Source organism: Platalea leucorodia, assembly GCF_965183815.1.
Source record: "Platalea leucorodia genome assembly, chromosome: 4".
Taxonomy (NCBI): domain Eukaryota; kingdom Metazoa; phylum Chordata; class Aves; order Pelecaniformes; family Threskiornithidae; genus Platalea; species Platalea leucorodia.
Genome location: NC_138826.1, coordinates 65284880 through 65300495, shown reverse-complemented (window position 1 = coordinate 65300495; position 15616 = coordinate 65284880). Strand labels below are relative to the sequence as shown.

Genomic DNA, 15616 nt, shown 5'->3' with positions numbered 1-15616 from the left:
TGTCCCTGAAAATGCTCTCATAGAGAACAGCCTGCAGTGTAAAAGCAGCCCTCCTATTACTGGCGTGTTGCTATGGGCACTATTTCTAAGAAAGCAGCCACAGGAGCAGATCCAGAAAACATGGCAAAAATATATGAGGGAAGAAAGAAAAATTACAAAGAGCCTGGACTCATCCCTGCCTCATCCCACTGTAGAGAAGATGGACAGTGACATGTCATAGTGCTGGACATACAGCCTGGTGGGGCTTGCAGTTTTGCATCACTCAACTCTGTTTCAAAACCTGTCTGGAATTATTATTTCTTGGTACTCCATGATAGAATTTCTCAGCTACCTTTAATTTATTTTTTTCAAGTAAAATCAGGTTTCTTTTTTCTTCATTAGCCTGCTTTAAGTGAATTTAATGAATGCAATTCTGCTAATGAAATTTGCCTAACAGATCATAGATAACAGTTCGCAAAAAACTTTCCACTTGTACGCTGGTACAGGGCAAGCCTATCTACAACGTATCAAAATAACATAGTCTCTAGGCACCTTTTCCTACAGCAAGTGTTAGCAGGTGATTAATGATAACGGGATTTTGTCACCAAAGAGCTACAGAACAAGTAGCTTCATGCCATCCAGCTGAATTGAAACCAGAAGAGTGAGGGTGAATTGGTCTGTATTCTACACCACCAGCACCCCCTGTATGTTAAAGTCACCCTGTCAATGCCAGTTCAAATTAATCAAGAGTGGATCAAGTCTACCTTTTATGCTATTTTCTAAATGAAATCAGATGTACATGTAAAACTGGTATTTAAATGGGTTTTACCTAATAATCAGTCAGATATTGACAGAACAATCACAGTGAAGACCAAGGTAAGAGGCACTATATTCTCATTAATAATTCAAATCTCAGTGTGGATATTGGTGACCATGCACTTAAAAGAGGAAATTGGGCAGCAGCTGGAGTTAGCCCAGATTTCCTGAAAACTTGTTGGAATGCAAGAGAGATGCACAAGAAAGATTTTACTGTAAGATCCAACCAGAGAAATGGCAGCTCCTCATTATTAAGGAGATCTTGGACCCTCAGAAGCATTACTGAAATCAAGCAAAGGAGAGAAAAAAACAAAAACAAACAAAAAAAAACCAGCATTAGCAGACTAAGGGAACAGACGAGAAAAATAAGGGAATGAAATCTGGAGGCAGAATCCCAATACTTCCCCTCCCTTCCTCTTCCCAGTCCAGGATGGCAACACTGGGGGCACAGAGCAACAGCATTCGGTGGTACCTAATTCCAGTTACTGCTTAGGAGCAAAAAACATTAGAAGCTTTAAAATAAATGTGTACAATCAGCAAAAGCACAAACAAACAGAAAGGTCGTAGGAGCCAAAACCACTCAGAACAAACCAGTTGGGGCTAGTTAACACAATCTGCTCTATTCACATAACTAAGTTTGTTTCACTGAGGGTATGAACTTTCTTGGAAAAGCTCAAGTAATTAACTGCAGGAGCTTACACATTTTCTTTCCCTCAAGTTTATTTTACCCTGAAATCAGAGCTGCTTGCACACAATGGCTTCTACCAATTCACTCAAAAAGCAGCGTTTTACTTGTTCTTTCCAGGAGAAGATGCTTGAAGAGATGGTACTGTTGAAGCGTAGGATTCCCTTCAATTCCTCCCACATCCTATCCACTCTTCCCATTACTTTGGATAGATACAATGAAAACGATATCTTACCTCACGGAAGAAGAGCAGGTTTCCAATGAAAGGAAGAGGCGGAGGATGTCGGATCCCTACTCTGCTTAGTTTGGAGAACGCAGAGGTGGAGTACCTGGAAAAAATAAGGTAGTAAGTTAATTTTTGATTTTGTCATGATAGGACTTGCCATAGTAGTTGGTTCAGATGACTTCCCTGGATTCAGAGAAGGATAAGAGGCTTTCTGTGTTGGCCAAACAGAACTGCCAATGTGGTGACATTGCTCAACAGCTCCTTAGGTCACAGAAATAAAGGCAATACACTGGTGCTTCAGAGAGGGCAAAAGAACGAAGGGACTCAAACACAGGCCTGAAAAGTGAGCAGTGGAAAGAGAGAGCTGCTCCTCTTCCCACAGAGGGTCTTGTAAGGCAGTAGCTACATGAGGTTACAAACGAGATCAAAATGGGCATTTGGGTTTTGACTACTGTGGCACAGCTGGGAAAGGAACAAGACAGATCTTCAAACTCTTATTTTCTTCTTCTTCTTCCTTCACCACTACCTATACAGATCACAGAACAAGAATTCAAACTACTCTCAGTTGTGCATGAGCCAAGACACTGTCAGTATGTTCAAGTCAAGCCTAGTATTTGGGCCAGATATGCTGATTAAGTGATTTTCCAGCTGCCAGTCAGCAAATTAAACAAAGATAAAAAATACAGGGAAACAAAACCCAGACTGAAAAGCTTCATGCATCTCTTGTTTCAGGTGAAACTGTGGCATGTTGACAGGGACAATACTGGAAAAAAAGAAAAAAGAAAAACCCAACCCTAAAGTCTTTTTTCCCCCCCCACCTTCCCCCTTTCTTAATACAAACAATGGATTTAAGTCAGTGGACTTCAATTAGTGAAACCTGAAAGAGCAGGAGCTAACAGCAGCAGCTTTGATTAGCCAAAGACACAATAATAGTGAATACTATCATAATGAACACTACCAGCAGGAGGACCAGGGCAAAAGATCTTTAAGATTAATAAAGGCTATGTCTATATTAACACCTTAACTCAAAGCAATAGTATAGTTTTAATGCTCTCCCTCTGCATGATGGTTCCGTGTCTGGGGCAGTTTTAGCACATACAACCACACTTTTCTGAGAGGAAACTGAACTCGAAGCTTGGATCCAATCCCTCATCTCTTACCAGGGCATTATGCGAACTAATGAGCGGTCCTTTAGCTTTGAACCCCAAGAGTGGTGAGACTGCTTAGTCCTGGGGAGCAAATTAAATCTAGCCCAAAATAAAAATGGTGAACTGCATATAGTGTAGGGGTCATGATATCAACTGCTTTAGTCTATCGAGCTTGCAAGTTATCTGAATGACATAATAGAGAGGTAGCAGAAGCAGTGCCCCCCGATCCCGATGGGCTGACTCCCTCTTAATCCCAGTGTACAGCCTTGTTAACTCTGAAAACTATGCTAACCCATTGCTATGACTTGGACCTCTCCTCCTTCAGGTCCAATAATTGACACATGCCTCATTTGAAATGTCCTACATGATGCAGGCTGGAATATTCTGGTTTAACCTAGCGAGCAAACAGCACACAAGTCTTGGGGGTCAGGGAGGAAGGGGGAGAGAAAGAACCGGAAAATGGTCCTTTTCTCCAGCCGGGGGGGGGAAAGGAGAGAATGACATTGTGAAATGAAATATATAAAATTAAGAGAATGAAATCTCACATGGCCAGCAAAGCAGAATGAGACTTAAGTAGTAAGTTAGTAGCTTTTTGTACTTGTTTCCCAAGATTTCCTGAAGCGCAGTACCTATTTTCTTAACGGGTTTTCTTTTGTGAAGATATTTTACAAAAATCATAATCTGAAGATACAGATTTGATCATTTTTAAATAGCAACAATGGTTTTTTATGGGGCAGTACAAACCTTCACAAACACAAATGCTCTCAATAGAAATTTTGTGTCTTCAGTCTACACAAGGGCACTATTTCAGTATGACAGGGTATTGTGGAATAAAGGCACAGAAGATGACATTTGTTACACATTTTATACATGTTATTGACTTTTTGGTTACTTAACCAGTTTAAAAAAAATATAAGAGTTTTTCCTTATTGAAACAGCTAATACTCTTGGGGAAAAAATGTTTTAACTTCAAAATGACAAACAGCCTACACGATACATTTTCTTCCCCAAAGAGAGGATTTTTTGCTGCTGTTTGAAATCTTCCTAAAGTGTCTTTGTGTCATAGCAAAGTCCTCATCTTCAGTATGTAAACAGTGGAAAAGATGAAAATCTCCCTCAATGGAAACCCGTCAATTTTGCGGCATTTTATCCTGGATGTTTTCTCTGTAAAATACATGGCAAATCACAAAACACCAGCCTGGGCTACAGTTAACTGCTAACTTCACTCTAGACTGGATACTCTGTAGACCCCTGGTCTTCATGTACTGCAAAGTGAAAAGTGACTGCAACAGAGCCTTATGTTACACAAAGTAAATGACGTGATCACCAAATATTTAAAAAGGAGCAGAACTAATGAGTGCAGTGCACCCAGATTCACAAGGATTCACACCCAGACTCTGAAGACTATTTGTGCAGCTCATCTTTGTCAGCTTCTGAACATTACTGGCAGCTCCATACAGCCGAGGATTTGCTTTCCTTTTTCCCCCCTCCTAAGGTGATTTTCTCTGACGCTTTTTATTCAGTTACATGTGAAGCAGGTTTTCAAAAGGTAAGGAAACAGGGTTTACAATGGGATGGGAAAGAGAACTGCTGTAGTCAAGCTACACACTGCAATATAACAACGAAAGGGTAGGCCCAGCAGGAAAAAAAGAAATCTCATCAATTAACACATCTAGCGCTTCCCTATGATTTCACAATGTTTCTGGTATTGTTGAAATATCTGCAGTTTTGCAGAAAAGAAAACAGTATGCAAGTGCTTAAAGACTGATGGTGCTGCATGCACAAAAGAAAGAAGATCTAACATTGCGCAAGTAATCTTGACTTTGGCCATTTCTACTGTAACAGCTTATGTTCTGCAACCTTAAATATTATTTTAAGAGCCTTTTTCCCCCCACTTCTGCAGTATTTCAGCTCATTCCCACCATTTTGGGTGGGGGAGAGAGAGGAAGGAGTGACTTGGGAGCTTCTTTTGAAAAAGAAAAAAAAAATAGAAATTGTCCTGTATAACACACACGAACATCAGCAATACATGAATCTAACAGCTTCATGGCACAAACCTTTGACTTTTCAGCCAGAAGCAACCGATAACAAGAACAGGCTACTTTATGTGATTCGGCTACTCAGCACACCCATGACACACATTTGGCCAGTAACTCGCAACGCTGCGCGCTAAGCGCACTGCGGAAACAGTGGCCAGGTTTTGTTGCTGGGAAGGGGAGGTGGGCCAGAAGCCGGAAGAGTGCAAACAGGCAGGGTTACCTTGTAGGCAGTCACAAGACTTTTGTCTGGAGAGGCTGTACATCTAAATGAAACAGTTCTGAGCCTGCCTTATCACAAGCAAGAAGTCTTATTTCTCACTCTGCCACTTAACACACTTCTGTGTTAATTTATCACAAAAGTTAATCTGATACCAGGCAAGCTGTTGCTGTGGGTGCACACTAAGGGCAGAAGACCAGCCAGTAGACTAGAAGGGCTAAGCCAAATGCAAAATCTAGGGACAGAAGAGACTGAGAGGTGACCAAGATGACCACAGATATGGAAGAACTTCTGTACAAGGAATAAGCAAACAGGCTATAATCTTAATTCTGGAAAAAGAAGCAACTGATGCAGAATATGACAAATATATTTAAGATCCTGCATAGCTTAGAAAACAAATAAAGAATTATTAGCCACTATTTAAAAAAAAAAAAATACTAAAATCCACAAATGAATATTCAGGTGGCAGGATTAAAAATGAAGTGCTTTTCCAAGTAATCAATGTACTAACTACGGAACCTTGCCATGAGATGTTGTCTATTCCAGAAGCTTAAAAAGCTTAAAAAAGTGATTAAATAAATTAATGAAAGGAAAAATCAGTAGGCACTTTTAATTTGTAAATTTAACAAATATAAGAGAGACACATGGAAAAGATTAAAGGGAAGGAGGGAAAATTAATCAAATTTATTTCCCTAAGCAGGGAACTAGTCTGTAAACTTCCAATGCCAGCATAAGAGATTATAAAACCTAAAGATAAAACCTCAGACACTTCAGTTTTCTTAAGAGGAAGAGAGGAAGGAGTCTTTGTGCAAAGGGAGGGGCACGAAAAAGAATAAACTCTAGCAGCAATATTTACTGGACGATCTAGCACATTCTCACCCAAAGGAGAAACATACCCTAATATTTACACATGTAGGGCTTCCTGCACAACTATTAATTTAAAACCCTGGCATTATATTTTGAACAAAGTGACAAGACATCAAAAGGAACCAGAGGAAAGCAGTAATGAAGGAGATCAATAAACAATTCAATAACTCTTTGAAGACGTGCAAATGGCCTCTCAGAGCTAGATGCTCTCCGTATATATTAAACGGAACTGTTAAAAGAAAGTTAACATTCCTGTAGGCCAGCATGGAAGATTTAAGCTCCCTGAAATATGACCTTCTCTTCGCAAAACACCATGCAAAAAATAAGGGGAAAAGAACTAAAATCAACAGATCATTAACATAAGTTGTGATGGATATATAATCAACAGAACTAGCCATCTGCCAAGCCAGGTCAGTACTGATCAGTACTGCAAGAAAAAGTATTATACAGTGTACCATTAAGTGCAATTAATTTGTGTAGCAGATAACATTACAGAGTTGCCAATTATGCATCACAGAGTTCAACATACTATTGAAATTGCCCCAAATTTCTCTCAATAGAGAAGATGCGTCATTCCTTCTACATCTAAGTAACGCACAACCTAATAATATCGGAAAGCTATAAACTAGGACATTCAGAGATAAAAAAAGTGATGTTATTTAATCTCATTGTTGGGAGCTGTGAGGTGCATTATTTTGGAAGACTGCGTGGGAAAACAAAGTATTTTGCTGAGGTAATGGAAATCATTCCTGCCAACCACGAGATAATCATCATGCATTTTCACCTATTTGCCTCTATTTACATATACCCATACCAGATCCCAGTTAACACTGGGATGTGTTTTGCTCACAAAGTAATGATAATATACAAAATAACAGTAGCCTCCTCAACATTACAATGATGGCTCATATAAAAATATACAAGCTTTCCTGGCAGCACTGCCTAGACAGCACAGTCTCACCAAAACATTGATATCATCCCCAGGCTGGCTACAGAGTTAGGCCTTCTGCTCTTAGTCCTCTCTGGGAAATTTTGCATTATGAATACTGCAGCAGGGTCACTGGAGAGCTGCCATCACACAAGTCTTTCCCCTAGTCTGATGCTCAGGATATTTAAAATAGAAAATCATTATCTGCTCCCATTCCGATAGAGGAACGCGTAGAACTCGGGTCTTGCAAGTGGGCGAGTATTGCAGCCAAAGTGGATACCACCCCAGATGGATACAACTACCTCTGGTTATTACCTCTAGAAAGCGTACTCACTAAAAGAAAAACAAAACAAAACACAAAATTAAGTCAGCTGTCCATCCCCAAAAGACGGATAGGTCCTGAAGCACTCTCTCACAAAGCAGAAGACAGAAAAACAGGGAAAGTAAATCCCTCTTATAACCTGTTCTAACCTCGGTCACAAATGTTACTAAATTGCCCTTTACTGTTACCTAGCAGTAAAATGGAGGTTTTTGCTGAAAGGAAATACACTTCATTGTGTAGAATACTGGGCTCAGAGTAAGAAATTATTACTGTTCCTCCAAAAATAAAATAAAAAAAAGATAGAGAATATCCACCAGTATAACTTCAGTACATTCTAGAGGTAAGCTTCAAAAGATACTTTAGTCAGTTTGGGATAAGGCTATTTGAGTACTGCAATTTCATTTTCAAGCTCAACAAATCTATACTTTTTAACTATGAATTTGTAGGGTTGTAATACCAGTTTCAGAGATAATGAGACCTTCCATGTAACACTTGCTCTCCTTAATCACTTGCATGCACTCCCAGTGTTTTAATTTTGACATAATTGCACAAGAAAAAGACAGACATTACACACACTTGCACCATCTGCCTCCACAGGGGCAGATGCTTTCCAGCTGCAAAACCTAAATGACCATAGGATTATTATTTCATTGAAACATTTGCTAATGTACCAGGAATAATGTGCAGGAAAGGCCAAAATATATGCTCGATATAAATTTATACCTCATCTATCTGCTAACAATCATTTTTTTATCCATACTGTTCTGGTCTGCTGAACAATTTTTTTAGTGTCTCTTATCTTAAGAAAACCGATAGGCTCAAAGGACTGGTTGTAATAAGGCTGCAGGTTGTCACAGTGTGTTTAAAGTTTTGGGGGTTGCTTTGATTTAAAAAACAAGAAAAAAACTAGCAGTGAATCAAGGCCAATTAAATGAAAAAGCCCATACAGAAAAGCAACATGCTTCACCATGCTCCAGCATAGCCCCAGGAGAGACAGATGGTCCATACAGCAGGCCAATGACAATATTTCATCACCTCTCTCAGAGTGCAGCCCCTTCATACTGGGCAGTCACTTTTCCAAATAAAGAGCAAAAGAACAAGAGTCATAAATCCACAGCTTCATCCCTTCATTGTTGGCTCAACACCTTTAAACAAAATGGCGGAGGCCAACAGCAGCAGAGTCTGTTGTGTCCTTATAGCAACATATATCCTTGGGAAAGGAGGTGGGACCTCCACCCCACATGGATTTAAAGGGTGGTGTCCTCACCAGGAGGACTGTTCACAGCAGATCTGAGGTCTGGTGCATATGTGAGGCCATACATAACATCTGCAGGAAGCCTGGGTCAGAGCTGATAGCTAAGCTCAGCTCTCACATCACAACCCTGCTGCCTTAACCACAGGCCGAGCCTTCCTTTCACTCCCCCTAGGACCACTGGTACCATACCTTTCTTAAGGACCAATTTCCTCTTCCCCTTTTTTATTCACTGTCCTGGTTTTGACTGAGATAGAGTTAGTTTTCTTCCTAGTAGCTGGTATAGTGCTGTGTTTTGGATTTAGGGCGAGAATAATGTTGATAACACACAGATGTTTTAGTTGTTGCTGAGCAGTGCTTACCCTAAGTCAAGGACTTTTCAGCTTCTCATACTGCCCTGCGAGCAAGAAGGCTGGAGGTGCACAAGAAGCTGGGAGGGGACACAGCCAGGACAGCTGACCCAAACTGGCCAAAGGGATATTACATACCATATGACATCATGCTGAACAAAAAAAAAAAAAAATAAAAATATAGCAGTTGGCCAGGGGGGCACAGCTGCTGCTCAGGAAATGGCTGGGCATCGGGCAGCAGTCAGCGGGTGGTGAGCTATTGCATTGTGCATCATTTGTTTTGTATATTCTTTTATCATCATTATTATTATTTTCTTCCTTTTCTGTCCTATTAAAGTGCCTTTATCTCAACCCACGAGTTTTCTCATTTTTACCCTTCTGATTCTCTCCCCCGTCCCACTGTGGGGGAGGGAGCAAGCATCTGTGTGGTGCTTAGTTGCCGGCTGGGGTTAAGCCACAACATTCACACAGATATCATAAGCACACAGAAGAAAATGGTACCACCTCAAGGCCATAAACATTCTTGCTTCAGCCAGGAAGACTGAAGTTTGCATAAACAGGTGCATTGCTAGAAATACAGTTTTCAGAAACCATAGTAAAATTTTGTAAAGTTTTTTCTTCCTCCCCACATAATTACATATCTTAATTTTGTAATTGGACATCTTAATTGCATAATTGAAAAGACATGAAGTTTCAGCTTAATTAGTCTTCCTAATTGTTATGCAAGTTCATATCCTAGTGGCACAACTCCATTTGTGGAAAACATGGCACCTGTTTCTGTATGCATCTCAACCATTCCCACATACCAGCAATAATAGTATCGACAAGGGATGCAGTTTCATGTTTAAATCGAGGGAGGAAAGTCTGCTTGGGAGTCTGATCATTCTGGCTTTTCATTGCCATAAAGGAGGTACTCACTAGGCCACTGGCCCATTATTTCATAGGGTCAAAAAGGGGTTACAGTGCTATGGTGGCTGCATTCCTGAAATGTTATCTAGCATACACATCAAGTAGTGATGTGCTGTGCAGGCAAAGCCAAGTTGTATTCCCACTAGCACATACATACCTCAGCTGCAGTTCATTTTTTAATCCATGCAGTTCTGGTCTGTCAGACAACTTGCTTGATGTCTGTTGCTGTCAGGGAACTGGTTTTAGAGTTCAGGTCTTGTACCACATTCCTCAACAGCAACAGTACATACAGAGCCACTCAGTGCTATTAAAAACAAGCTGGCACAAGGGCTGCATGGAGTCACATCCCATCAGGGAAAGCCCTAGGAAACACAGATTGCTTCAAGAGGTTCAATGCCTCCCAGTGCTTTTGGGCCTGAGACATCTTCCTTGACTGAAGGAGAGGTGGGAAACACAGTCCTTCCTCCCTTTTTGAGACCAGCCTGTCAGCATACATATGGCAGGATGGCAGGCAGCAAAGCATAGACAAAAAGAGTTACTGGAACAAACCTCCAGGCATCTTCCCCACTTGTAATCTCAAATGAGCAGCTCTGACAGACTGCAGGGACAATTCACCTCCCTTTAGACAGTTCTGGATGAATGCAGACAGACCTCATGATTACATGGCACATGAAATAATTATTTTATTTATTTATTTTTAAGTTAACATCAAGGGGCCACCATCCATCCAGTGCACTGAACATGGCAGAGGTCCTGCTGACCAGAAACAGATGTGATCAGAGCACCAGAGATCATTTCACAGTGTACAAAGAGCCTGAATTAATGGTCCATGGCCCAACTTTGTTCTGGCATTTCCTAACTTGTGTGTGCTTGACTTTACAACCTCAATAATGTGCCTTTAATGCCATTTTCTGTGCAAGTTCTCAGGTTTTTTAAAAGCTCATTAAAAATCCATCACATTGCATCATTTTGCATCCCCAGGGGTCATCAAAAGACCCTAGGACTATGGCAGAGACCTTTGCCAAGTGAGCTAATGACAGAGCTGACAGAAGAAGCAGGTTGTCTTTCACGCAAGGGAGCTGTGAGGCACAGCCTGCCAGAGGGTCTCTCTAATACTTCCTCAGAGAGAAAAAGCAGCAAAATTGAAGACTTCCTAAACCAAAATGCTAAGCTCCTTGCTGGGTGCTGACACCTCACCAGTGAGCCCTCACCTGCTCCTCTGGCAGCACCATCACATCCCTGCTCTTCTCCACCCATGGTCCTGCCGTAACTGCCAGCCCCAATCTCTGCTTCTCACCTGAGCAGACCTGCACTGCTCCCCTCACCCAGCCTCTGCCTCACTTCCCATCGTAGGCTCCCCAACCGACCCCTTCCCAACACAGTCCCACACTGTTTCGTATCAGCCATTCACTATCCTCCGTGCAGTGATTTATCCCAGGACCGCTTGCACAAGTCCCCTCCTTTCTTATCACTTCGACACCCACAGTACACAACCTTTTTCTCCTCCCTGGCAGCGCTGCACACAGGTGGCAGGTGAGTCGAGGGGAAAAGGGCTGGTGGAGAGGTGAGACAGGCTCCCCACTTGCAGTTCTTGTGCCCAAGCCTCACTGATGCTATTGCATGGGGGATCCTTTACAGAAATGCTTTTCTCAGTCCCTGCAATTGGAGCAAGCCAAACTGCTCTCAGGGACTTGCTGCGTGGTCAACCCTCAGCACATACAAAGAGTGGGAATATGCTTAGCAAAGACAGAATCAGAAATATTAGCTTAAAGTTATATATAAACATAAGAGATTCCACTGAATGTATGCTAACTGCAATTTTTCAGACTTATAATGTGCCCAAATTTGCCTGAGAAAGGCAAAAAGTACATCCACTGACAAAAAACACCTCCTCTCACCAAATATTGAATCCCTGCGTCAAAGCTAATATAAAAGTCAAACACCACCTCTAAAGAGTCGTAAAAAAAAAAAAAACCAAAACACACAGAAAGATCCCAAAAATAAAACAAACAAACCAACATTTTTCTTTAGCCTTTATCTCAGAAATTATGGAGCTCATTTTAACTGAAATTTTTCAATAATTCCACCTAAGGGAGACACCAGCCCTGGAAACTTCAAGCCCAGCTGCTTAGAGTTTAATAAAGCAATAGACAATTGAAAACAGAGTTGTATAATGGGAGCATCACACAACCTTAATTTGTGGTGCTCTCAGACCCACCTATGATTAAGTATGCCAGATTAAAAATAAAGGAAGTGCTGGCCCTCAGTCTGAGAGCACACATAAAATCTCAGCTCATAGCTAGTTATTTTATGCAAGTTCTAATCCATTAGAGTAGGGGGGTGACAATGACAACGTTGTCTGACCCTTAATTACAGGAAAGATGCTATAATACTGTACATACCAGACGGCCTATGATAAACTTGAAATTAATACTGGAGACTCTGCCTGCTCCCCATGACTTGAAAACTGGGAGCACTCTGGTGCCACAAGGCAAAAGGATGCCTCTCTATTTTTCTTTTCTGGCTCAGATTTTCATTCCTCCGTTTCTCTCATTTTCCATCATTCCCAAAACCAAACAAAACCACCACAAATGATTAAGTTACACTTCTCACACACACACATTTCATTTCCACACCATTCAGGTACAAAGAAGGCACAAACACCTCTGGAGGAGTGATCCCATGTCCTGGCAGGTGGCTGAATCAGCCACATGAAGCAGCATAGAAGGACCCACCAGAAGTGAGAATGCTTCAGGGAACAAATGACAATCTGCTACATCACAAAATAGCACCGGTACTGGCTGCAAAGCCCCAGAATTAAACAAGGGAAGCTACCATACACGCATCTAAATAGCACGTGTCCAGAGCTCTGCGTTTTGCTGTGCAGTTTAATACCACTAGAATTAGAGTGAAGGGTGTCCGGAGCTCCCTTTGTGAAAAGCAGCAAAGCACTGTGGCCACCAAGGAACATCATCATTAGATTCTGAAGGGAAGAAGAGACAATCCTTCCAACCTCAAGGCTCCTGCACACATGAACAGTGAGTGAAAGTACAGAAGTGGGGTTCAAAGGCTTGTGAAAACACAGAAAATAAACTCAGCCTCCTCTTTTCCTTTGCACCTTAGTCATGGCATCTTGAGTACCTACGGACTGACAAGAGTTGAGCCCACAGGAAAGAGGAGTAACTCAGTCGTTTTCATAATGTGAATTCATCTTGTAAGAGACAAAGTAGAGCAAGGAATACACATTACTTTTATTCCCTACCCCAGCACTAGCAGAATACCCTTTAGCAACCATGGGTATGAGACGCGAAGAGCAGGGAAATTATTTCAATCATCTTTCAGTGTGCTTGAGCAGTCAATCACCATCAGCAGCCCGCATAAGCTATCGTGGGCCACTAACAAATGCTGATACCTACTACAAAACAGAAGGCAGTTGAAAAGATGCCAAACAAAGCCAAAGGAAAAGCAGAATTTCAAACAGACTGGATGAAAGGATCGCAGCAAGCAAACTTCAAGGAGAGTCTCCGAACTCAAAAAACTGCCTAAAAAAAAGTGGGCTCAAGTGTTGCTCCCAAGTGCCATCCAGATTAAAAGCAAAACAAAAGCAACTGGGGTTTCCTGGAGCTCTGAATCACCCAATTCAAGTCGTAAGGAGACTGAGCAACCAACTACACACAGGAATAGCAACACTAGATATGCACAAAGTGTCAAACCCAGAGCAGAATGGACTGAAAGGTACTTTCCTTCTTTAATCACTGAAAAAATGTAGTAACACTGCACATTACTTGTAAAACAGCAGGTTGGACTGTTCAGACAGAAATATACTTTTTTAAGCTGACATGTTCCTCTCTGGGCTGCTGGTTATAAAAAGAGTGCTTCTTGCACATTATCTCATCTTCAGACTGCACTTTGAAGTCCATTCTGGCCGTTCCTCCACGACACAGACAAATTCCAATCCTTAAGAATAATTCTCTTAACTTTATAAAGAAACCCTTGTTCAAGTCAGATAATTTTCATGTAGAGGCTGACATGGAAATGGCTTTCCTGGAACAGAGTTGATTTGCATTACTCGGTGTCATAGCACATGACAGCTTACTCTGCAGCCTGCTTTTCTGGGTCTTCCATAATCGACACAGCCATCGTCCTCCTCTCCATGAAGCAGTCGTGCACATGACAGGAAGAGCTAATTCTAATGAAGCATCTTTGCTCTCATATTGGTCATGTTCTTTCTCAAACTGTTTATCTGGCTTGCTCCTGGATGCAATTTGTAATCATTGCTCTCTGCTAACAAAGGAAAGTCCATTACTGTTGCCTGTTCCTTTGACTCTTGGGTTTTTAACATCTGACATACTGTTGCACGAGTAATGTACCGTACAAATCCGTTGAAGACCCCCTTCACAGCATCTCTCAAAGGACCTGCTATTGCACCCCTGTCCCAGCTCACCCCCTCTCCTTCAGTTAAACAGTCTCAAGCGCTCCTGGCACATGAAAGCAAAATGCTTCAACGCCTCAACTGCAAATTCACTGAGACAGCGACCATCTTTCCATTACATCGCACAGCACTCATGTGCACAGTGGAGCCCTGATCTTTGACAGGGGTTCATAGCTCCTGCTGAAACGAAAATGATAAATAAATCATCATCACGGGGTCCCCTAAAGCAGAGGGAAGTCTGCTCACTGTCATTCGATTACTTTTTAACTACCACAATGAACTAAAATTCCACAGGGAAGTAATGATAGCTAGTCATTACCATGAACGATTCACCTTCAAAGAGAGGCAAGAGGACAGCTGAAGCCCAGAGAAGCCAGTTTTCTTCACCCTCTCCGCAAGTGTCTGGGTGCAGATCAGTGATGTTTTCCAGAGGCAGAACAAAGAAACTAGATGCTGATACACAGAGGCTTTAAAAGAGATTAAGAAGTTGATAAAAATAAAAGGACTGACAACAGAATTGGGATCGAGAGCAGAAAAGAATAAGAGCAAGGCATGACACAAACTACAGAAAGCCTGGCAGGAAGAAAGAGGCTTGTCAAAAGGAAAGGGTCTCAGCCAGTCAAAGCCATGTGCTGGAGAGGGGATGCAGGATCCTCAATACTACCTTGAGCCACAAATAAGGAAGAGACTCTGATGCAAGGAAACAGGTTCATTAATTATTACAGTTGGATTTGGGTATTTCTTGTGCTAACTAAAACAATGATAATTTTTTTTTTTTTTTTAGGCTCATTACAGATCTGCATCATTATTTTCAGCTTTAGTTTGTCTCTAAGGAGCTAACCATAAGACAAAGCTGGAGGCCTGAAGGCAAATACTTTTACTTATTGCTGGACAGTTTGAGTTTAGTGCCTGTCCTAAGTGAAGCTAAACTGGAAAATCCAATCATGGCAAAAAGGCAACAGATAAAAATCTTTGAATTGGAGGAATACAAAAAGGACACTCAGGAAAGCCTTAGCACAATCTGCGCAAACCAAGTAAAGTGTAGTTGTGCACAAATCTTATATACCGTGTGCCAAACATAGCAATCTGGAAGAAGGTGACCCTCACTGGCCACTACCAGAGCTCTAGCTCTGAAGATAAGCTTCAATTTTAATGTCTCCCCCAAGTGGTAAGTGAAACAGTGGCTGCAATTTAAAGGCCCAGGTAAGGAGATGCATTCCCATACTGGCATACCACACTGCACAGTGGCTGCTTTATTTACTTACTCTGTCATTACACTAGGAATAACTAACTTGACCTAAGGTACTTTTGAATCCTTTAGGAAACCATACTTCTATATTTATGTATACATCATATATGTACATTCATGTGCATGCATACAGATACACTAAATCTGTTCATTTCCCCACAGAACAAAATGAATTTCTAGCAATTTTGTATGTTTTG

At 41.4% G+C, this 15616-nt stretch overlaps 1 protein-coding gene across 2 annotated transcripts in view; it reads right to left on the bottom strand.

The window, feature by feature from the left end:
• Positions 1-15616, bottom strand: part of TBXAS1 (thromboxane A synthase 1) — a 237000-nt gene that overhangs the window by 178242 nt on the left and 43142 nt on the right. For both annotated transcript variants that reach the window (XM_082308784.1, XM_082308785.1), the window contains exon 3: positions 1716-1809. In XM_082308784.1, coding sequence (XP_082164910.1) covers positions 1716-1809 — 94 coding nt within the window. The remainder of the gene's footprint in view (positions 1-1715; positions 1810-15616) is intronic.